This window comes from Centrocercus urophasianus, unplaced genomic scaffold (genome assembly GCF_019232065.1).
Source record: "Centrocercus urophasianus isolate 14NV4802_14NV808 unplaced genomic scaffold, USGS_Curo_1.0 seq_1199, whole genome shotgun sequence".
Taxonomy (NCBI): Eukaryota; Metazoa; Chordata; class Aves; order Galliformes; family Phasianidae; genus Centrocercus; species Centrocercus urophasianus.
Window position 1 is genome coordinate 32,636 of NW_024884363.1, and position 24,596 is coordinate 57,231.

Consider the following 24,596-nt stretch of genomic DNA (forward strand, 5'->3'; position numbering starts at 1 on the left):
GGCAACTGGAGCAGAGCCCTCCAAGGAAGATAAATCCATGAGGTCTAGGGCAGTGTCTTATCTCTTCCAACTATTGGAGAAGCACAGCTGTGTGCTGATCCTTGCTGGAGTTGCTCTGTAAGTGTTGGTATATGGGTTTCCAGACAGCACAGCTGTCATGGCATTAAGAATCATAGAATCATAGAATTGCTCAGGTTGGAAAAGACCTTAAAGATCATCAAGTCCAACCACAGCCTAACCATACTACCCTAATTCTAACAACCCTCTGCTTAATCATGTCCCTTGCTGCTCACCTGTGGTCCTGGTTTGCCCTGGGGCCCTTGAGGTCCATCTGGTCCTGCAGCTCCAGCTTTTCCAGGCCATCCCATTTGTCCTTTGAAGCCTCCCAAACCAGGAATTCCCTTTGACCCCTAAGAATCAGCAGTAGAGAGCAGTTCAGAGATTTTATCAAGCACAGGTGGTTTTAGAGACAGGCAAACCAGATATTATCCAAATATCTTCATGGGCCTTGGCTATACATTGAGACCCTTCGGTTTTGCTTTCCATTTCTACTCTTCCAGAGAGCACATCATTGCTTGGTGACATGGATGTCCCTCCCCTCTAGGATGATGCCCAACAACTCCTAATGCCCAACTTTATTTAAATATGTAAGAAGATTCCTTTAGTCTGTCTTTTCCCATATCCATGTCTACAGCACCTAGGGGGCAGCAGTGTTATCCATTTTCTCTCCTCTGCAGCATGCCCAGCATCCTGCGTATGGTGGTGTTAAAATCATAGAACTGCAGAAAATCCCAAGATGGGAGGGAACCATGAGAATCATCCAATCCAAGTCATTGAGTTGAATAAACTCTGACAACTCATCCCACTTCAAAGGTCTGGATGGCTTTTCCTCATGCTAAGCATGCACCCTCCTGGGGTTTCATGCATCAGCAGGAGGTGAATTTAAGAAGACCTCCTTCTCCTGCCCTTTCCACCTGCAGTCCCAGCCTTAATGCTCCAGACAGTTGACATTTGACCGCTGAAAAGGGTACCTATGATGCATAAAGTGCATAATATTGTTAACTTGACCTGATGGATGTGGGATTCATTCTTTTATAAATGGCAGCTCGATGCAGTGTGGCAAGCACTAACCTTTTCTCCTTTCTCCCCAGGAATCCCAAAGGCACCGTCATCACCTGGTGCTCCTTGTTCACCCTGGAGGGAGCCAAGATAAAATTACTGCTGATGCAGACTTGGCGTGGTTGCGATTTTCTGAACAAACCCCCTCTTCTTCACATTACAATATTATTTATTAAGTGTAACCCATCAGAATCTCTCAGCCTGTGCACTAGTGCTACTCAAAGAGACTGAAAGTAATCAGTTAAAAAAGCCCCATTACTTATCATGTGCAGTAGTGCATGAGAAGCATCTGGGCTGGGGTGGATGAAGTTGGCTGAGTTGAGTGAACAGGTCCCTAACCCCAGATGTCCAAGAATTTTCACCCAAATATATGTCGGGCTATAGGATTAGATACAGAATAACCCTGTTTGTGCTGTCAAAAAGAAAGAAGCACATTACACAGGTTGTTTCCCAAAGGTTTTGGGCAATTTCCCATTTGTTGGCAGATGTGCAATTTAGGTATTCACCTTTGGTCCATATGGTCCATCTGCTCCTGGGATTCCTGGTTTTCCAGGACTGCCAATTTCTCCCTATGGATGCAAAATCAATGAATGGGATGTAAGCAAACACAATCTCTAAAACACTGGGAAAACTAGCTCCAAAATGTCAAGGCGAGTAAATGGCGCTGTGGAGGGTATGGAAATAATGACATTTCTGGTAGGAGAAACCCTAAATACAGGAAAATTCCTACTTCAGATTGATATAGACTTTAGACTGCCCTGACTTCATAATCACTTATGTGAAAGTAGGTGGGAAGTTCACTGAACAGTACTTAATTTGCCCAATAGGCCAAGGCAGATGAAAGAAAATATTAATAATAAAAATATATCCCCTTGGTTCAGTTGTCAAGTGTTCCCTTACATCTTACTGAGCTCTTCAAAACCCTTCATAAAAAGACCATTAAGGGCCATTATCCCTGTTTATAGAGAAAGGACTGCTGGTGCTGGCAATCAGTGCAATGTGCCTGGCAGTAATTGCAAATTAAGTCCAGGCAGTTGCTAAGCCACAGACCAGAAGGATATTTCAGAAGGAGTTCAGATTGTAAAAAAAAAAAAAGAAGTGTCAATCCCCAGACTGTGACCACATATCTCTGTGCTGCAGCCTGGAGCTTCAAGCCATAGAATCATAGAATCTTTAAGGTTGGGAAAGACCTCTAAGATCATCTGGTCCAGCCATCAATCCAACACCACTGTGGAGAGGGTCTTCTGCATGAGCTAGCATGGTTTTTTCAAGCATGGTGCTACCGTCGTAACAAGTAAGAAATAGGAATCACTGCTGGAAATGGGGCTACCAGAGCAGGAGATAGAGCTAGGCTGAGCTCACCTTGATGCCCTTGGCTCCTGGAGCACCAATGCGTCCTGGCAGCCCACGTAAGCCCTGGGGAGAAAGCAAATCATGGGAAGTCATTGATGTTGTATCAAGGTGAAGGCAAGTAGGATGAAAACAGTGCACTTGGTTAGCCCTAGTGCAAGAATATCCCTGACCCACAGGACCCTTCCCCATGAACCCCATCCAGCCTGGAGTCTGATTTCTCCTCTCTGCCTGTCCCAACCTTTTTTTCACAGGATGACAGAATGGCTGAGGTTGGAAGGGACCTCTAGAGGTCATTTTATCTAATTTTATCATTCTGCTCAAACAAGGCCATAAAGTGATGGCTGTCCAGGACAACATCCAGACAGCTTTTTGAATATGGAGATTTCATAGGATCTCACCCAGCCCCTACCTTTATTCCTTTCCTCCCAATGTCTCCAGTGATCCCAGGATCACCTTTTTCTCCCTAAAAATGAAATGAAATGAAATAAGATAAACATATAATACACATCCTGACAGGTTAAGAATGCCTCCCTGGTGGTTAAAGGTAGCATCATTTTACGTTTCTTTGTTCTTTTAACCACTTGGGACTCCTGGAAAATTTGCAGATCATAGATTCATAGAATCACTGGATGATTTGGGTTGGGAGGGACCTTTAAAGATCATCTACTTCAGCACTCCTGCCATAAGCAGGGACATCTTTAAACAGAACAGCTTGTTTTAAACCCTGTCCAACATGACTTCCATATGGGAAGTCCACAGCTTTTCTGGTCAGCATATTCCAGGGTCTCTCCACTCATTATTGAAAATTTCTTCCTCATATCCAATCTAAATCTATACGTTTATTTTCTGTTTAAAACCTTTCCCCCTTGCTTCGTTACCATAGGATCAAATAAAGTCTTCCTTTGTCTTTCTTATAACCCCCTGTTACACATGGAGTTAAACAACCCCAACTCTCAAGTAACAAAGGAAAACACATTGTGAATGGGAAAAGTTGAACGGCACCACTAGAGATACACACATAAATTCTCTACTGGCATCTAGAGAAGACTCCTAAAAATTGGGCCAGGATGTGCATTAGAGCCCTCTCTAGGAAGTTTAGGCACAAATTTCATCTCTCCTTTTGAAAGAGTCGCCCTGAACTCTTATTTCTAATTCCAGTAATGGGAAACACAGGATGTGGGAGGAGAAATGAGCTCAGGTTTGAGAAAGACCAGGAGCCTCTTTCTGCCTTCCAAACTAACCATATCCTTTCTTGCTACTCACTGGCTTCCCCTTCTGTCCCTGAAGACCTCTGTCACCTTTGGCTCCCTTGATTCCATTCCTCCCATCGAGGCCTGCTGTACCCTGCCAAAGAGGAGCACAGTGAATTTCTGGGTTAGCTTTTGCAAGGAGATCACAGAGTACAGTCATCAGGGTGGAAATTCAGTAGTAAGAGCCTGAGTAGAATGTTCCAACAGTTGGAGATCAGAAGCCATTCTAATACTAGCACTGAAAGATGAAGCTTGGGTTAACAACCATTGACAACCAGTAGCAAGTGCAATCCCGAAGCTGGCTTTTTTACAATCACAGGTTGGGAAACTGAGGTGCACAGGGGTTAAAGAGTAGTTCTGGGGAAGAAAATTGGGATGGTGATGATTGCAGTTGGAAATAGGAGCAGAAACACTAAGCAGGCAGCATCCCACTGTGTGAGTTGTTTTGTTGGGTTGCCCACAATCCTGGGCACTGGGTCAGCAGCTCAGTTTCAGACCCATTCAGTCAAGAGAAGAAGTGCTACCTGGTGAAATTCAATTTGTGAACAACCATTCTACTTGCTGAGTGCAGATCCATGCATGGGGTTGTTCACCGTTGCTGTGCAGAGAACATCTCCCATCTGGGGATGAAAGAGATTCTCATCCAGCCCAAACACATGGGCAATATAGGACAGAGTTATTCCTCCATGAAAACACCACAGCATTGCAATCTGGAGGTCTATGAGCCATTCTACGTCTTAGCTCAGCCTGGGACATACAATACTTTATCAAATATTTATTTATATTTTGGATTAAAGGCAGTATTTGAGGACACACAGCATGCTCTTCCATGGCTCTGTTAATCACGTCTGGATTGGGTAAAGTCCATGCTCCTCAAGCCCTGCTTGCATGATCAGACCTGAATATCTCATGCATGCTGTTTATTTATTGGTAACTATTTATTGAAACAATCAATATGAAGCTCTTGCCGAGGAAGTAAATGGACTATAAAAAGCACAACTAATTAGAATTCCTGTTTGCTAGGACAGATTGAATGCTTAGAGGGTAATAAACCTTTTGGTTCAATGGTTAAATCTCAAGAGCCCAGGATACCTTCAATTGCCTGGCATTTTTCAGATTGCTCTGGTACAGATCTCTAGGTACAGATCCATCTGGCTAGGGATTTATATATATACACCTGTATCCAAGGGGATGGGCTAAGGCTTATTCTTGAGTACTGCCTGATCCTGAAGGAACTTGACACTAGCTAGCAACTTCCCAATTAGCTCTAATAGCCCTCTCAGCACCTGAATTTATTCATCCATAGGGGTTTCTGTGCCAAAGTGAGATCCTTCTGTCTTTTCTTGTGCTTCCTCTACCTTCCTGTCTCCAACTCATAGCTCTCCAGTGAGCCTTAGACTGCAAGGTGCTTCTTGCCTTCAGCCTGAAGGGAACCCAGTTGGCTTTAGGAAGAGTAAAGCTCAGAGTACGTGCTGTTAAGTAGAAGGGTAAATGGTCTTAGGTACTCAGTAGTCCAGTAAATCATAAAATCATTAAAGTTGGAAAAGACCTCTAAGATAATCAGATCCAACCATCAACCCATCCCCACCATGCCCAGTAAGCCATGTCCCTCAGTGCCAAATCTCCTCATACCTTGAGCACCTCCAGGGATGGTGATTCCCCCCCCCTCCTTGACCATCCTGTTCCAATGCATCATCACTCTTTCAGAGAAGAAATTGCCCCTTATAACCAACTTGAACCTCCCTGTCTTAAAAGAGTCAAGAAGGAAGAGGATTTAAAAACAAGAATGAGAGGAAAATGTTCATGCACTGAGCAAGGGAAACAAGCTGAATGGGAATTTGTTCCCTATGATTTACATTCTGTGTTTTGCCATGGCAAATGGAGGCTGGGCAATAAAAGCTAGTAAAATGGCAGTTTAAAGGCAATTACTGGTGGACTACTGGAAATGGCTTTTGCTGTTTGGTTCTGTTATTAAAGTGTTGCTGGAACAGGCTTCATTTAACTGTAAAGACACCAGGTTCCACAAAGGCACGGCAATGGAGAAGCTTAGTCATAAGTCCTGACGCAAAGATGACTTTGAGCTGAGGTTCTCTGCACAAATTCCTGCAAAGATTTGGGCTGGAGCCAGGGAGGAGCCTGTGTGATCACCAGGCTCAACGTCTCCATTCAGATGAGCTGAGAAATTAGCTGGGTCACCCTTGGAAAGCATCAAATCCATCTGCAGGAATGCATTGCAATCCGAAAAAATCAATCCAAAGCAGCAGGGAAGACACATCAAAGGACAAATGCATTTCCAAACCATGATAGAGGCCAGCCACGTTCAATCCAGGCACAGGGAGGGCAGTGATGTGCAGTGCAGACTCAAGTGATAGCAAATAATTGTATGCATTTTGCTGCATTGGCTAAACACAGTGAAGAATATGCAACTGTTCTTTCCATTTTGATAAAGGAGTTTGAAAACAGGTTTCAAGATTGAAAAAAAAAAAAAATTAAAAAATCATAAATTTACGTTTATGACACCATTTTCAGTTCATATCAATACAAGACCTGCAAGTCTTGGAACACATAGAGTTGCAATCAGATATGCAACTAAAAAAATCTGATCATGTCTCTTTACCCCTTTCATTACCCCTCTCTTACCAGAGGAAAACATCCCTTGCTTCACACTCACACCTTATTCATGAGCATACTGCCAAAAAGCAATGGCATTTGTGAACAATTGTCAAGGATGAAGAGCAGGAAAAGTAAAGTTTCATCAAAAAAGCCCTGATGAACACCTTGAGAATGTTCTAAGAATTGCAGTCACTTCCACTGAACCAGACTGATGCATCAGCTTCACAAAATCAAGGTCAAATATTCCACCAGCTGTATGCTTTTGTTCCTCTCTCTCTTTTTTTTAAACACTTTAAGAAAAATATTAAAAATTAAGTTGTCTTGTTACTTATATTCTGATGATAGCACATAACTTAACTAGGGTTCCTCCAAAAGCAATGCCTCTTGTTTTACGATGTTGGCCCATAATGTCAGAGGCGGATGTTGGTGATATGGTAGAAGTTGATCCTTCCCATCAGTATCCTCTCACATTTTTGTTGCTATGTGACAGGAGGCAGCAGAGGGGCACAGTCTGACAGAATGTCACCTGACGTGGAAGTGTGTATGAAGCAAAGGTGTATCACTGAATTCACCCATGTGGAAAATATTGCACCCATTGGTATTCACTGACACTTGCTGAATGTTTATGGAAACCAAACAATAAATGCTGCACAGTGAGGCAGTGGGTGGTACATTAAACAGTGGCAGTAATGGGTCACCTCTGCTGGTGCACATTTTTACGAGCACAACATGTGAGTTCTTGTCTATCATTGGTGAAAATACATAGCTGCTGGTGGTAACTGTGTTGAAAAATAGTAGCTCATAGCTGAGAATTTGCTCTATCAAACAGTGTTATTCTGCCCTCTGTATCTGTCATAGTCTCCATGGAAATAATTAGGAAGCATTACTTTCGGAGCAACTTATGTGGCTCAAGGTCCAAGTATGCCAAAAGTTCGGAGACTCATGGCATAGGCTGTTAGCTTTGCTAAAATGTTTCCCACCTCCTGGCCTTCAGTGCTCAATATTTGATGGGATGATACACCTGAAGGAGCTGAGTGTCTCACTGTGAGAGTTCAACTTTGTTTTTATCCCTTCCCTGCTGTGTCTTGTATCTGGAAGTCAATTTGTTTGGTGGCTAGAAGGTCTAGATGACCAAAGTTCCTGATTACCTTGGACTTTCCAGAAATGCTCATGGCACCCTCTTTGGCAAAATCATCCCAGATAATGGCTTTTCCTACCCTACGTGGGAAGTCAGAGGCACCTCTTGTCAAGCCCAGGATGAACATCCACACCCCACCTATCCTCACCTCTGGCTTGAAACCACCCACTGCTCAGCAGGCAGGAGAATTGGGTTTCCAAATGGGGTTAACTATTAGGCTTTCATTAGGTTCAAGCAGCTGGTGGAGGGAGGTAGGGCTCTCATGTTGGTTCCCTGAATAGCTCTTCAATAGCTCTATCTGCTTCAAGAGCTCTGGTGCTCTTATGTTGTCTGATAAAGTCAAATTCATGTTGGGTATTATCAAACCTAACATAGTCTTGAGTTAGAGGGCCCTGGTTGTAATGTAATGAAGTGGTTCTCTGCACAAATTCCTGCAAAGATTTGGGCTGGAGCCAGGGAGGAGCCTGCGTCAACAGCCATTTGGCTTCCTCAGATATAGGGCAAGGATCCAAGGACTGCTGGGCAGCTATAGAGCCCAGTTCTCATGAGGACATGAAGAACATCTCTGAGACTCTATCTGTAAAGCTAGTGAGGAGGACTGCAAGCCAGGATGGAGAGGGCCTAAGAACACTCATAACTGTGGACTCTGGAAACACAAAATAGGGAGTAATAGCAAGAGATGGGGAGAAGAGTATTCACAATACAGCTTTAGGGAGAATAATGGGTTAATCTGCCAGAATTTTAATGCATGAAAGACGAGGTATATAGAAGAGGAGTTGGAAGCTCTAATACATGATCAAGATTGCACTTTAATAGGCATAACACAGACTAGAATATTAATATCAAAGGGTGAAGCAGGGCAGGAATATAAATGTAAGTGTGTAGTGCTTTTAGAAAAGAGGGAGGTGTCTTGAATACCAAGAATGCACACATTTGCCTTGAGATCCAGTTGTAAAGTCATCTAAATCCATTGAAATTCTCTGGACAATGATTATAGGGAGGGGATACAAACATTGTCACTTGGTTGGGAAGTCCTATAGACCATCAAATCAAAAAGGTAATTGGATGAGACTTATTACAAGCTGGTTTACAAGAGTGATTTTTGGTCGTGCTGGAACTTCTGTCTCCCCAGATATCAGGCAGGAGGGAATTCAGTAGGATGTAAAGCAACTGGTGAGTTTTTTCAGTAAATTGGTGGTGATTTGTAGATACGATGGATGGAATTAGAGGCAGCTGAAGGAAAATGAAGACAGCGAGATATTATCACTGGGGCTTTGCTTAAAAGAGATTGGGTACAGGCAGAGTGGAACAAGTCATATCTGCCTTGAAGAAAAGGGAAAAAGAAGACTAGAGCAATGATAGATGAAATAGCCTAAACCCCCCTCTCCCTTAACATGGGAGAAAACAATCAAAGCATCTGTGAACACTCTGAAGACAAAGTGAGACATTGTCAACCTGGTTTTGTGGAGAGCAAGTCACACCGGGATGTCATGTCCTACCACGGTGTCTGAAATAGATTATATGAGTCATGGTCTGAGAGTACCTAAAACTCTCTATTAAATAGTCTCAGTCCAGTGTGCTTGGATGCGGAAAGCGAACACGGCAGACATCTAACCTGAGGTCAGATGAATTTCATCCAAGCTGTCGTATATCATGGCTCCTCTGTCACGGCCCTGGCTTTGATGTGAGAGTTGCAATTTTAGAAATTTAATGAAAAAATAAAACCAAGCATAGTGTTCTTAGTCCAGCTCCAAGCACAGCAGGGATTGTGTTCCCCGCACCAGCAAAATCACCAAATATTTTCCAAAGAAGGATTACTTAGCTCTCCTTGGATAATGATCAACAAGATGCCAATTTCTGGTCATTAATTATGTCATGAATTGATCTTTATTGGTGCTGGTAGAAAACTGCACATCTCGCAACCACAAGTGGACTGCTGCTGATCAGGATGGTGGATTCCCACTGGAATTCAATTGAGCTTCCTTTGATGCTCTGCAAACATCTCTATTCACTCCCTGCGCTACCAAATTTTAATGCTAATATTTGTCACCTATGGATTCAGGTGCTCGTAATGAAGCAGTTTCCAAAATGTACTCTACATGTTGTGATCAGAGAATCATAGAGTGGTTTGGTTTGGAAGGGACCTCAAAGATCACCCATTTCCAACCCCCAGTAATGAGGTGTTCAGCATACTGATGTCTTATGTCATTCTCATTGCTCTGGTGAAGTGCTCATCAGCTGCTTGCAGTCAAGCAGAGGTTGAAATGCTTAATTGAATGAGGGCATTTTTCTCAGTAAGCAATTACCAGTTTGGATCACGAGCTCATAAATACTACACAACCATCACCAGTAATCAGCTGAGCAACGTCATCTGTTCATGTCTGGAAATGCCCCTGGAAATGCTAAAGGCATTAAAAATAATAAGTAGATGCATATTTCATGTGCATTCATATTGCATGTTTGTGATGCAAAACACAACGTCCTATTACAACTTACCTTTGGCTTTGGTCCCTCTTGCCCAAGGCTGATTTTCCAGCAAAACCTCTCTGAATGTGGGCTTTGTGGAAAAGCACAGAGCCAACATCACCTCACCTCCCCCGTGACCCATTCATGTTGCCATAGGTGGAAGTGCCAGCCCAGCTATGTGCCCAAAGACAGAGAAACATGCTCCAACTCACGGCAGAGCCCAGCAGGCCTGGTTCTCCTGGCTCCCCCTGGAAGGAAAGCAATGATGAGTAACAAGGGGAAAGTGCTGCTGTACTTCCTCTGGAATTGGGGATTGTCAGAGGACATAACTACAGCAGACGGAAGGGGCAGATAGGATCCCTTAAACATCTCAGATGGGCAACTGAAGGGAGCCCTACGTCTCCATTGAGTATAATTTAGACAGGAATTCATACCTTGCTTGTAAATGCTGACATTTCAGCAAATCATTACTATCATAGCACAGGGAAGATGTCAGAGCACTCTGCTGCTTTAGAAAAAGGGAAGAATCTCTTGGTCTTTCCTGGCTACTTCTGATTTTTGGTAACTCCACAACATTTAAATCAGCGATTTCAAAGAAGAAATAATACAATCAATCATAGAATCATAGAATGGTTTAGCTTGGAAGGGACCTTAGTGATCATGCAGCTCCAACCCCCCTGCTGTGGGCTGGCTGCCCCAAACCACATCAGGCAGCCCAGAGCTCCATCCAACCTGGCTTTGAATGCCTTCAAGGATGCAACATCTTCTTTGGGCAAAGAATCATATGGTGAAAAAAAAAAATCCTGTCAAAGGATTTTATATATCAATTCATGTATGATTTTACAGTTCAGTCCTTAAAGATGGTACCTTAGAATAGGTGTTGGGCATACTCACTTTCTGTCCCACTGGTCCTCTTGTTCCAAAAAGCCCCATGGCTCCCTTGGAGCCAGCTTCACCTCTGATTCCCTAAAATTATAGAATATCTGTCAAATACATTCTAAGGACAGTGTGCTCTTGAAGTGGCCCCTCCTGAGAGAGAACCCTATGAAGATGGAAGAGTGAAGGACAATAAGAATCATTTCTATAGCAGGCTTCACCTCCAAGGATCCCAAAGATCTTTATGGCAGCCAGAGCCAGGGAAGGAAGCCACCAGCTACAGAAACATGGCTCAGTTCTGAAAGGGAATTAGTGCCTGGTGATGGGGACCAAAGGAAAATAAGCAGGGAAGGGCCTCAGATATTTTAAAGAAGTTGCCTCTGTGCTAACGCTGAAGTACAAAACCCTGGTTGAATGTCTAGTGGTGGAGTAGTGGTGCTCCATCTAAATACACTCAGATATTCAGCCAAAAGGTGCTGTTGCTTTAGGAGACGCTTACATTTTATTATTATTATTATTATTATTTAATAAGAGAGCAGTCTGGCAGATAATGTGTGTGAGACTTCATCTGACAAAAACACAAGTATCACCCCTGGGACCTTCTGCACGTTGCTTTTACAGTCACTGGGGATCTAATCAGGGATGCTGCTGTTGTAGATACTTATATTTATTCTGCACCATGTCAGACTTTTAGAACAAAACCCATTAACATGATACAAAAATAGGGATGACTGGTGCATGGAGATTTAATTCATGACTCAGTCTGAGTGGGAGAGTTATATGATTCCTTCCAGTGGAGTGATGGGTTGAGACCTGACACCTCCATGGGTGCCAAGGCTCAAGTCCAATCCCAGCCCATCCCTATCGTATCCCTCAGTGCCACATCTCCACATTTCTTGAACATCTCCAGAGACAGTGATTCCACCACCTCCCTGGCAGCCTGTGCAAATGCATTACCACTTTTTCTGAGCTTCAGGGTTTCAGGCAGCATGTCCAGCTCTTGGAGAGAAACGGGACTCTTCCAATGTTATGTGTCTCTGTCCCATTGGGAGGTTCATACCTTTTCTCCTGCAGGCCCATCCTCTCCCTTCTCGCCTTTGTCTCCATCAAAACCTGGCAGGCCTTGTTCACCCTGAATGATAGGACAGGAATTGTGGGGTTGTGCCTCTCTCGAGAAAGGACCCATCTCTCAGTCAGTGGCTTTGGAACAAAGCACTGGTTTGCAATGGATACCCAAGCTGTGCTGAATCACAACAACAGTAGAACTTATAGAATAACCTGAATTGGAAAGGACTTATATAAGGGTCATCAACTTACAGGATCTCCTTTACTGCCTTTGTAGCCTTGGGGTCCAAAACCAGTCATGGTCTCACCCTAGAGAAAGGAGACACAGAAGAGATGTAGATAACAAGTGGTACCTGAACTCATGGCTCCCACTGGATAGGACCACACTTGCTGTGATGGGGAAAACAGCAAAAGGGTAACAAACATCTGCAATGAAGGTGAGCATTTTCTAAACTGTGGTCCATATGGAAGGTATGGGTGGACAGTAATAAGTAAGTTTAATTTTTTCTCAGCTAAAAGCTAGGTGATGAATATGCATAGAAGATGACAAGTTCTGAATTTTGACAGTGATCTCTTGCTCAAGAAAACGTTGGGGCCCAATGGCATAGCCAGTCTAGATGTCCCAACTAGAAGTGGAGCTGTGCATGGGAAAGTGGAAACCCGAGGTTCAATTCCCAGTCTGAAGTCATGAGTGATCAGATAGGTCCATATCTGACACAGTGGCTTGGCTCCTTCGTCACCATGTGTCACTTGGGATGTCAAGGTTTGCATCTCCTCCCACGTGCAGGACCTGGTTGTAGGCTCATGGTGCCCTGATTTATGGTCATGCAGCTGGAGCTGAGGTTGGTGAGTAGTACTTATGGCACCCATCAGAGCTAGCTTTTTTTACATCAGAAACATTGATTCTGCAAGCCAGGGCACTGTGACCAGCTGACAAGTACATGCTTCTAATATACTTCCCCAAAAGCATTCCAGAGAGTGCCATTAGCGTCTCTGGGACACCCTGAAACTCTACATGGCAATAAGAAGAACAGGTGCAGATGCAGCAAGGCATGGGTTTTGGAGGCAGGACAGTATGGAGGGTGATCTCCTATTACAGACACAGAAAGAAGCACCTTTCCCCTTCGGAAGATTTTAAAATTCGATTTGGATGCTGAGTGCAGCCTGCAGTTAATATTTCACTATTGTTATTAGCAGCGTACAGCACGGATTTATTCATTTTTTTCCCCTTGGAAGATAAATTAACCCCTTACAGGCCGGTGATTCTCCTTGCTAGCCCCCTTTGGCAACTGTAGCCTATCTGAAACAGTCTCCCTTTATACCAGCTCTCTTCAATGTTGCAAATGTCCATCCCTTTTCGGGAAGACTGTGCTTTGCTGCTAGACTCTTTAACAAACATCCATGAATCAACATTCCCCAGAATTTGACCATCTTTTGTAACTTATACAATGATCACTATCAGATCCTGCTCCAAGTCTATCTTCATATGCTTCCAGCTTTCCTGCTTTTCAGTGTCTGTAATGGAGATGGGATGGGGCTCGAGCAATTTTGCAGACAAAAGGGAGCATAAAGATTCTGTAGTTTAATCCAGTGCACAGCACAGGCCCTGAAAAGCACACAGTTCCACTTGTATTGATGGAGAGAGAGTTATAAAGTAAGTTAAACTGTAACCATGGGGAATGAATCCAAGCCAATCATCCCTCTCTCTCAGTTCTATCTCATACGCCTCTTTATATTTTATTAAGGTATTCTTTGGAAAATGCATTACACATTCCTTCAACTCGGGAAGTGTTTTGGGGCCTCCTCACGAAGCAGATTAGGAGTTGATTTGTCTCTGGAGCAAGTCCCTTTTGGAAGCAGCCTCCTCAGAGACAAATTGGTCCTGATCATTTAATGCCGCATGACTCAAAGGCGAAATCATCATGTAGGTTTTCAAAAACTCATTTTCTTACAAGCCACCTCAGTAAGGGAGGAAGTTAACAAAACACTGGACAGAAATTCAGCATTTTCTGTTCACTTTCTGCTCTCGGGGTTATTTTGCATTACCTGCCATGAGCCAGACTGGGGTGTGCTTTGGGGCGAGCTCATTAACAAAAGTCAGTGGAACTTTTTTTTCTTCCCTTACATCATAGAAAGCATTTTTGTGCCCAAGAAAACTGCTGCTGAAATGACTTCTTTTTTGCTCCTATTGACAATGGCTGTTGTCAATGGCTGTTTGTCAGCCCATTAAAACTATGGTGCCAGATCCACTCTGACCATTGCATAGAGTGCAAGCAAGAAGCCAGCGAAGTGGATTGAACCCACTGGAAAATCCCATGAAGGAAGGAAGCATCTAAAACTTGCATTCAACTGCATGGGTGTATAAATGTAGAGAGAATGGTCCCAAACTCTTGGGTGTACATAGTGAAGGGACCAGCTGTAAATAGGAAAACACCCATTGGACAGAAGGAAAACACATACCAGTATTTCTTATCATTTATGTCTCTACTTTGTCTGATCACTGAACTGTTCAAATAACTGTCCATCTGCTCACAGGTAACAATAAAGCCCTAACAGCCTTTTACCCCATCTGCCCCGAAAGGTCACAATCTGGAACGTTCTTACTCTTTCTCCCTTGGGTCCCAGAAGTCCCCGATCACCCTGAAACCAAGCAAGAAATAAAGGCAGTGAGTGATTCCCTTTTTATTCACGCTTTCTGTGCTACTCAGTCCACTGATTTGCACACCAAGCCCACCTATCATAGCTGGGAGTCAGCTCCCCTAGGCACTCCGCCAAAGCTTACCATGGGAAATTGTGCACAACTAAAATATATTGTGCTGACCAAAAATAAAGACCTGGGACTGACATGTTTTGGTTGACTTTATGCTCAGTATGTCCACACTGCAGAACTGTCATTGGATTTCCACCTTCCAATGGGGCATGGCAGCTCTGGTAACATGTCAGTACTACACCTAGGGTGGGAAGGCATCCTGTATTTTATAGGATTTCCCAAATTTCAATCTCAAATCTTGGATTTTGCAGTAAAAGTGTATGAAATACTAACTCTTCCACAAGGCTTTTTGTAGGAGGTGGGTTATGAAGCTAAAGGGCAGGATTTGGTACTGATGGCATCTCATACCCTTCTTCAGTGCTCATGACTGGCAAAGTGACAGACAGATGGAAGAGACTGGAAGGCCCGGGTGGGGATATGAGAGCAAAGAGAGACTGTAAAACTGCACTGAGTTGCTTTTGAGTAGCAGCATTATATGTGGTTGCCTTCATTCCAGTGTTAGATTGCACATCCCTACATTTGGACAAGATTTACTCTTCCCATTGCTGCATTTTTCAACTGCCCAAGGCTTGCAAGAGGGAAATGGCAGAAGGAGAGCAAAGGGATTCCTTTCTGTCCAAACTCCCAAATTTCCTCCCTTCCTACCATCCTAAAAAATATTTTAAAAAGAGGCTTGCAGAAAAATAACATGCACCCTGATCCCAGCCCAGACCTTACAGGGGACTGCTTGTCACTTCAGACTTCCACACATCGATTAAAGTCCCCTCCCAGTCTGTCCCAGAAAGATTCCCCACAATGGTGTGCCCTCCTCTTCAGGAACTGCATAGGAAAAGGTGACAGTGACTGTTGCTTACCCTTTCGCCTTTCACACCTGGGAGACCTTTTAGACCCTGCGAGGACACAAAACAAGATGTGAGGATAAATACAAGTGAGGGAAGATATTGAGAAAAAAAGAGCAGTCTACACTCTAAGACAGAGCTGCCTCCAAGAAGAGGTTTCAGCATAGAGAAGCTGCTGGTGGAAGGGGTGCAGAAGCTAGATTGGACAACTTGCCCTGTTTTGCAAGCCTCATGTGGAGTCTTTTGTATGCTTAACAGCAACTAGACACAGCCACAATCTCCCAGGTCTCCCATAGGCCCCTCTAGGTGGAGGTGACAGGATCTCCACTCATCCCTCATCACAGGAGTAGGCAGGGACAGGATAGACTGGGATGGCCCATGGCCAAGTGGCCGAGAGGATAAAGCAATTATGCTAGGCATGTCAGCTTATGTCTCACATGTGGCTAAAGGTTTTACAGTCAACCGTTCCAACACAACAGAAGAATTTGGGTTCCCCTAACTTTCCATTTCCCACTGGAAGCATCAAACTACTCAATTTTTTTTTAATTGCTCATAGGAATTTTTTTCCAGCTCTGAAGCTGTCCATACTATAAACATCAAGCAGCCCTGAAATTGTCTATACTGTGAAATCAGCACGTTAACACTCACCATCATACCAATGGGGCCCTGGACTCCCATGATGCCCTCGTCACCCTGTTAGGAAAGAGAGGTGTAGTGATGGCCATCAGCAGACACATGCAACACACACAGTTCCAGATCCACAATCCATCCCATGGGGGACAATAGGAGTTGAGAATGCAGAAGCCTAGATCTGTAAAGGGAGTTTTGCAACCCTGTTCACTTATATGTCTACATGCATTAAGTGTCCCATGGTTCTGGATTAAAGGACTTAAAGATCTCCATACCACACACATGCCACTGTAGTTGGACAATGTACTCTGTATTTAGAAAATACTCTGGTCAGCTTCAAGCTTCAGCTTCTCCTCAGCTTTCAAGAGAAACACATCTGTAGGATGATCTGAACCTGATTCAGCATGATATTAATCACTCTAAAAAGGTGCCTTCTCTCTGTTTCCATAGGGAGGCATTGGTTGGAATGGCTTAGAAGAAGCAAGGATCCTCTAGGATACCCTGAGGTTGGGTATCCTAGTGTGTCCTTTCTCAAGCTGTATTTACATGTGACAAAAGCATGGACAGCAAAGGGCAGAGGTCTGAGATGTTCCTGGTGTCCCAGGAGAATTCTCACCCTCAATCAGAGAGCTCAGTTGATTTTTATGTGCATTCATAACTTGATTTCAGTAGGACACACCACAGCAGAAAGGTAATCAGAAATTCATCTGAGAACCCACATCGCTGGCTTTCAGAAGGAAGATACCACCAGTCAACTGCTCAATTCATGCCTTTGGAGGCCAATGTGGGGCTTATCTTCATACCTAGCTCTTGCTCCCAGATGCCAGAGAACTTCTTAATGTTTCTTCAAGTGTGCTATTGACTCTTTTTAAACGTTACTACAAGGGATAGCTGGTGGATCTGTGAAGTGCTTCAATGATTTCACTGAGTAGAACCCACAAGACATACATGTCTTTGAGATGCCTGGACTTGGGCATCATCCCGCAAGGCGAAATCTCTCCTATCTGGTCAATATAGTCTGTGATTCTGTAATTCTCTCCAGATTTATGCTGGAGTCAGAAGAGCAGAAACATTATTTCATCATTCCATTCAGATAATAAAGCTTGAGTGAGGTTTACCCCAGACCTTTCACAGCTGTTGACATTCTCATTAACTGTTTTGTCTCAGGGGCCTCATTGAACCATTCTGCTGGCAGATGGGGAATTTGCCTAAATGGATTGCACCATAAAATCAGTTTATTCATGGAACAGCCACAGACGGAGCAAATTGAAACATGGCCCTTGATTATGACTCAAGAAGGTCTCCCTGGGGTCTTTGCCAGAAGGGGACCAAAACTTCTCAGCAGCCTGAGGAAAAGTGAGCATTGCTTCCCCAGGGATGACAGAGGGTCAGGGAAGGGGGGAACAAGAGTAAGAAAGTTGGAGGTGCATTTCTGAAGGAATGAATTTGCAGGTAGCATCCCTCAAGCATACAAAATGAGGTCCTTCCTCACAGAGATGTGCAGATGTATGAATGTAGATGTTACCACTGAAGCTTCCACAGCAAGGGCACAGACACGATGATCAATGCAACACACAGTGCTTGAGGGTGTTCTAGTTGCAGAGGGGATTCTAATTGCAATCTGTGGAGAGAATCTGGTCAGTGCCAATTCCAGCTGGGTGCAGCAGTGTCTGTCACCTCCAAATCTGGCCAATGAAAAATTAAAGCAGGCTCTATTATCAGCTCTTTTGGCATCTTCTGTGATGGGTGAGCAGACAGTGATGGTATAAAGTTGCCTCCAAAGGAGGTTAGCTTGCAACAAGCCAAGCAAAGAACATTTACAGAGAACCTACTTGAGAACCAGGCAATCCTCGGGGACCTCTTGGACCAACAGCTCCAATCCCAGTTTCTCCCTGCAGGTCAGAAAGACAGAAGTCTAATTTGAAGGAAGGACATCATATGCCATGACTACTGCTCAGACTGACCATAGAATCATAGAATCATTAAAGTTGGAAAAGATCTCTAAGTTCATCTAATGCAACTGTCTACCTACCACAATACTGCCCTCTAAACCAGGCTATCCCTAAGCACCACATCTCCATGTATCTTGAACACCTCCAGCAATAATGACTCCAACCACCTCCCTGGGCAGCCTGTTCCAGAGCTTGACCACTTTCTTAGAGAAGATTTTTCTAATGTCCAACACTGTGGTGGGACTCGATGATCTTTAAGGTCTTTTCCAACCTCAGTGATTCTATGATTTTATGATTCTATGAAATGATTTAAAAGTTACAGAAAGGGGACTCCTTTCCATTGACTTTGTGCAGCTCTCTCTGGAAAATGCTCCAAGAAACTGGGGGAAGAAGGGCATGAAGGTGAGAGGGGGTGAAGCATCTAGATGGGACCAAGGATAAGGAGCCAGGAGATAGCAGTGGGCTGTCATTTTACTGCCCAAGGATCTAAGCTATCTGTGCCCTTCCTGGAAAGCTGGCACTCACCTTGTTGCCTTTGGGCCCAGGTGTCCCAGGAATCCCCTGTAGGATGAAAAAAAAACCAAAACACAACAACTTTATTTTGCAAGTCCTTGATGCTCTCCCATCCCAATGAAAAGATAAAAGCACACTCAGCCCAGATACCAGGGCCTCAGCCTCTCTTCCCAGCCAAGTTTCTACAGTCTCGCAGAAGGCAAAGGGGGTGATGTATAAAAGTCACCTCTTTTCCTGGGGATCCTGATGGTCCTGCAGGCCCAGCAAGTCCATTCCGGCCTCTCTTCCCACTCTCACCCTTGAAAACAAAATCCTTTAAGGAGGAAAACATCAAAAGGCAAAAGTCCCACTTCTCCCAAGCCAGCCTGAAAGCAGGAGTGTGTTCCTAGGTGCTCCTAGGAGGAGTAGTCTTTGAAATGCTCCCAGTGTGGGGGCATCATTGAAGAGAGGTGGACTTCAATGGACTGGTGTAGGCAGTATCAGAAGGACCACCCTTGTTTTCTCCTTGGGTTGGACAACACAACATGCACAGTGCCCTCACACCACCTGCCTTCTGTCCTGGTGTCCCACGAAGACCTGGAGCCCCTCTGTCTCCCTGTGAGCCAGGAATGCCAGCATTGCCACGAATGCCTTGAATGCCCTGGGCTCCTGGAGGTCCTGGAGCCCCTGGCTCACCCTGTTGAATGAATAAGGAGGAATTTAGATTTGAGGTGAGATTAATAACCCTCCAGAAGTCCTTAAGAAAGCCCAGTGGTGTATCCTTGAATTCACATAAGTGGTACGTAGAAATGGGGGTTTTCCAGTAAGAGGTGTTCATAGGGATGGAGTAGAGGCTGTGCCATGGTTTAGTAAATGCAGAAGACCATGGACAGACATTTTTATCCTCTGGACCTGACTTGATCTAAAGTGGTCACTTGGAGAACACTCTCTCCATCCCAAACCCTCTTACTGTCTTTGCAAGATGGGTCTAACTTCAATGCTGTTACCATCTTCAGTGTCTTTCCCATCTCAGTCACCACTGTGCCCCACACCTAGCAGTGGGATGATCAGCAAAGACAATGGAATGTAACACCCACAGAAAAGCAAGTGAGATCCTATCCAGAGGAGAAGAAAGATGTACCTTAAATCCTGGGGGTCCAGCCTGACCAACAGGGCCTCTGAACCCAATTCCTGGTTCTCCCTGTGAAGAGAAGAAGGTCAGGAAAAAGCAAGACCATTCTTTGCACTATGGGACCATCAGAAAGCACAAACTGGAACACAAGAGATTCCATGTCAGGAAACACTCCTTTCCTGTGTGGATGGTGGAGCACTGGAACACGTTGCCCAGATAGTCCTGTATTTTCTGACATTACCCTTTTATGATGTGTGCCCTGTCTATATAAGCCATCAGGAGTCCCTACATAGGAGGGATAAATGCTGGGTCCCCTGTGAGTATCCCATTCCAGTTGTGACAAGCCCACATCTCAGGAGGTTATCTGGACTCCTCAGCTTGAGATGGGAGGTTAGATATTGGGAAGGTGGAAGAGTCATGGTGGGAGAAGAGATACCTATGGTAACAGTGCTGTTCTTTACCTTCTGACCACTTTCACCTCTGTCTCCTTTGGTGCCCTGTGAAATGAAGAGAGAGAGTTATCAAGCCTGCTGGAGCGGCTGTGTGAAGAACAACCCCACTGAAACACTAAGCAAGAGAGAAGGTTTCCAGTTGTGCTCATAGTCTGTGGCAGGATGGAGTAACTGGAAGTTCAGGGACACTCCTAATGTCCAGTTCTTTTCCCCCGAGAAGGTTGGAAATGGCTGTGTGCCAATGGAGGAGCCAAATGCTCTAACACAAGAGCTTGCTGCTCCTGGTGTGTTATTGGGCTCTGGATCTACTGGGCTGAGCTCAGCGGGTGATGGGTTCACATAGCGGCCAGGGATTTCACTTCTCTATGATAACCCTCAGTGCTGGATTTGGGCCACTTAGCTGGTGACACTGTCCTGTGCCAGTGGCTGAGCCTGACTCCACATCTCACCTTTTCTCCAGGCTCCCCCATCTCCCCAGGCTGCCCCTGCAAGACAAAAAGATCCGTCTTCCAGCCACCTCCCTTCTCATGCTCATGGTCCCTGCACAAAGGCATTGAAAAACCCATGCAAAATACCCTCTTTCCATTGGACTGTGAAACAACCCTCCCTTGTTTACTTTTCTTTTGAATATTTGGGTCCCAACACCTCGGATCTGTTTGTCCCTTATGAGAAGTATTCATGAAGAGGCACTTTGTATGGCTGAATGCCTGCTCTGATGGCAGAATATGCCATAAGAAACCTGGGGCTGGGTCTGACCCTTTCCTATATCCCTGTTTACATCAGCACAATCTCCCACAGACCCTGAATGTCCACTTCACCAGGATGTCCCAGCTTCTTATCTTCCTGACCCTATTAGAACAGGGAGCCTTCTCCAAGTCCCAGAAGCTCCCAAAAGCCTTATTGCTACCTTTTCTCCTTTGTTTCCACGGGCTCCTGGAGCTCCCATTTCTCCCTGGAAAACAAATAGCCCCTTTAGTTCAAGTATAAGGAGCATTTCCTTCCCTTTTTGGTCAAGGTAGGTGCTGCTTTCATTCCTGCATCATGTTTCAGGAAGCAGTAACGGAGGACCATCTCCTTTCCATTGCATTTCTGATGGATCATCTGGTTGGGCTATCCCAACCAGATCCAAACCATAGAATCATAGAATATCCTGAGTTGGAAGGGAGCCATAAAGATCATTGAGTCCAACTCCTAAGTCCAACCAGAGTCCAACCAGATTAGGACTGCCCCTGAACCCATCCCTCCTATCTTGCACAGTGGAAGTGCACAGAGTGAAAACAAACTTGAGTAATTGTAAGATATGAGCAGTACTGTGAATCTCCCAGGCCAAGAATAATGCAGATATTAATGTAATACTGCAGATACCATGAGTTTGAGGGAGAAGGGAGAAGTTCACCAAGGAGAGAATTACTAAGGAGCCAAAAACACACTACAAATATGTCTAAAGCAGATATGAAAAACTCAAAGTAGGGTCCTCTGCTCATTCTCAGTGGTCCAAACCATGGATTACTAACTCCTGAACCCACCAGTTCCAATGGCCAATTTTTACCTGTGACTTTTAGCCTCTAAATGAGACTGCCCTCAGGAGATAGACCTCCATCCTGTCCCACCCCAGCACTGTTGTGTATCTGCATTAAAGGTAGAACAAAAGCACTGACCTTTTGGCAATGGTAGAGTGGAACTGGACGGCCCATTTCCTCCTTCTGTAAGAAAACAAATGATGGTACAAAACAGAGTTTGGATTCTGCATGATGGGAGAAAAGACTATTCACATCCTCACCACGTGCAGTGGTGGTGAGAAGAGCCCTGGGCATGAATATTATAATATTATACCTTAATTCTCTTTGGGCGCTGAGGTCCTGGATATGTCTTGAAAAGAAAGGAAGAAAGCATGAGAGCAGATGGGGATATGTTTCCCCTCTTGAGCTGTGGAAAGGGTATCTTCAAGCAGTGAGATGTTACACAGCAAATCACTGCATTGTAGCAGGGGTAGAGGTGTCTTGCAGGGCCTCCATGTGTGGTCAAGAATTGTGAGATCCTCATTGAAACACTCCTGGTTGGATATGAGGTGGTCTCCAGGCTCACTCTGAGCCACTCCAGCTTGGATAGGATACCTGAGATCTGATTGTACCCATTGGAAATGGGCTGTAGGGTCCACAAAGCACGAAATGCCTTGGCACAGACATCCCACCATAACTCTGACTGTCCACAGACGTCTATAGAATCACAGAATCATTTGAGTTGGAAGGGACATTTAAAGCTCATCTAGTCCTCTGCAGTCAACAGGGACACCAACAGCTAGATCAAGTATGAGAAGCAACATGTCACCTCATGGCACAGATAAGCTGAGCTCAGTGCTACCATAGCCCACTGCAAGGACAGGACAATGGTCAATTACTGCTTTCAAGTAAGTTAAATTAATTCAAACTCAGAGATCTAGATCTATGTGTTTATAAACACACATTTACATGTTTATATACTACCACAAATATCTTCTATACTCTCAGGACGAAAAAAAACAAATCAGGTTATCATGTTCCATCATTGATTAAGTTTGATTTTCTCCACTTCTGCTTTGTGAGCATCACGTTTCCCTTGCCAAACACAGTGAGAACACTCTGCTCTGCCAAGAAATTCAGCTTCATCAGCAGATGTTCCTTGCTTTATTTATTAATATTTATCACTAACCTTTCACATACACCCTCTACATTCGCCACTGAGAAGAAGCAAATTGGGCTTCTTTTGCATCCATGTGTTTGAAGACAACCTTGTATCAGGTATTCACTCACCACGGATCCAGATGGGGATTTTGGAGCTCCTGGGGCACCGGGAGGGTGAACCTATGATAGAGCCAACAAGAAATGGTCCCCATTCCCTTGTGGCTCTGCTCTTAGACATTGTTAGCCCAAAGCCATTGGGGTGTAATGAGGCTTTACCATGTGTCTGTCATGCTGGGTTGATCTCCTGGCTCTAGGATGCCTTGGGAGTGCAGAGCCATCTTCTGAATTCATGTTTTCCTACAGGAAAGAAAGCAGCATCATAGAATCACAGAATCATTAAGGTTGGAAAAGACCTCTAGTCAACTCTCTGCCTACCACCAACTACGTCTTACAACCAATCATCCCACTGAGCATCTCTTGTGCAATTAACTTATGGCTATTTCAGAGGAATAATACCTAAAATCTTGCAACTTTGAACTCTACTTTCCTCTCTGTAGCATCCATGTCTGGGTAACACAGATATGCATTTACTGCACCCAATATATCTGACTGCAGTAATACAACTGTTGATGTTTGATCACTCTACTCAGTAATCTTGCTGACATTTGCAATGCTCATAGTTTTTGTTGATACATATTTAAGACACACATTGTAAAGCTTGTACAAATAGTTACTGGCTTGTATCATGAATTGGTCATAATACTAGCAACAGTAATTTATCTGCTTGCTGTTTTAAAACCAGTCATACTCCTAGCTCAGTGTACAGCAGTTATTCCCTGACCCACATGGTGGTGAACTGCAGAGCAGCTTTGGCAAATATTCTGATATGAAAGCAAAAAAGCAATAGAGTGATTCACAACAACAGAAGGCAGGAAACCTCCGTGCACTAAAACCTCAGCCCTGAGCCTTGCCAGGAGAATAGCTAAAAGAGGAACATATTGGGATGGGATGCAGTTATTTGGCACTATTTCCACATTCATATTATTATTATTTGCAGAATCAAAGACCTGGATTGACCTCAAAATTTAATCTAGAATCATGTGTTGAGTTCTGTTTTGATGGATTTAACTAACTGGATGATAGTTTCATTTACTGGCTAATAAACACAGGAAGTTTCTGACTCACTAAAATACATAATGAAAAAAGATATTTTTGCCCAAAGAAAACTGGAATACTTTACTGAATCATGGTGAGGAGCAAGAAAGAGGAAGAAAAGATTCACCAGTGATGTGCTGGCACACATTGCTCAGGAGTGCTCGTTTGGGATGGGTTTTGGCCATCCTGCACTGGGTTGCAGCTGATCTGCATGCAGAGCAGATACAAAATGCTGCTGCTGCTTTGCTGTGGGTCCGTATTCACTGTGAAGAGCATCGTAAGGAAAAGGCAAGGCAAGCCCATGGGTTGCCAGGACCTTGCAGAGATTTTATGGCAACCCATGTGCATGGGATCTGATAATGCTGCCATTTACAAGGATGGTGGGAAATTGCAGGGGGTAATAATTCTCCTTCATTCTGCAATTCCTCCGCAATTTTAGCAGTTTCCAGCTTTCCAGATCTGAGATGCCAGCAATAAGGTACCTCAAGGGAAAGGAGAGAAGCTGCTGCTTTCTGAAGCACTGATTTGCTGATAGTGAGTGGCACTGCCAGGAAAAAGGAAAAAGGAGAAAGGAAAAGGGAAAGGAAAAATAGGGAAAGGATGGAGAGGAGAGGAGAGGAGAGGAGAGGAGAGG

The 24,596-nt window shown here is 44.3% G+C and overlaps 1 protein-coding gene across 1 annotated transcript; it reads right to left on the reverse strand.

The window, feature by feature from the left end:
- Positions 1-269: 269 nt before the first annotated feature.
- Positions 270-23,164, reverse strand: LOC122155531 (collagen alpha-1(I) chain-like; the record flags this gene model as incomplete). The annotated part of the gene is made up of 22 exons (XM_042809433.1): positions 270-410; positions 1,132-1,194; positions 1,626-1,688; positions 2,482-2,535; positions 2,882-2,935; positions 3,736-3,816; positions 10,152-10,187; positions 10,834-10,905; positions 11,876-11,947; positions 12,133-12,189; positions 14,485-14,520; positions 15,505-15,540; positions 16,138-16,182; positions 18,597-18,632; positions 19,705-19,764; positions 20,157-20,192; positions 20,597-20,632; positions 21,055-21,099; positions 21,806-21,850; positions 21,981-22,016; positions 22,937-22,987; positions 23,084-23,164. Coding segments are annotated over 22 exons (1,236 nt in total), but the record flags the coding sequence as incomplete, so codon positions are not given.
- Positions 23,165-24,596: the final 1,432 nt, after the last annotated feature.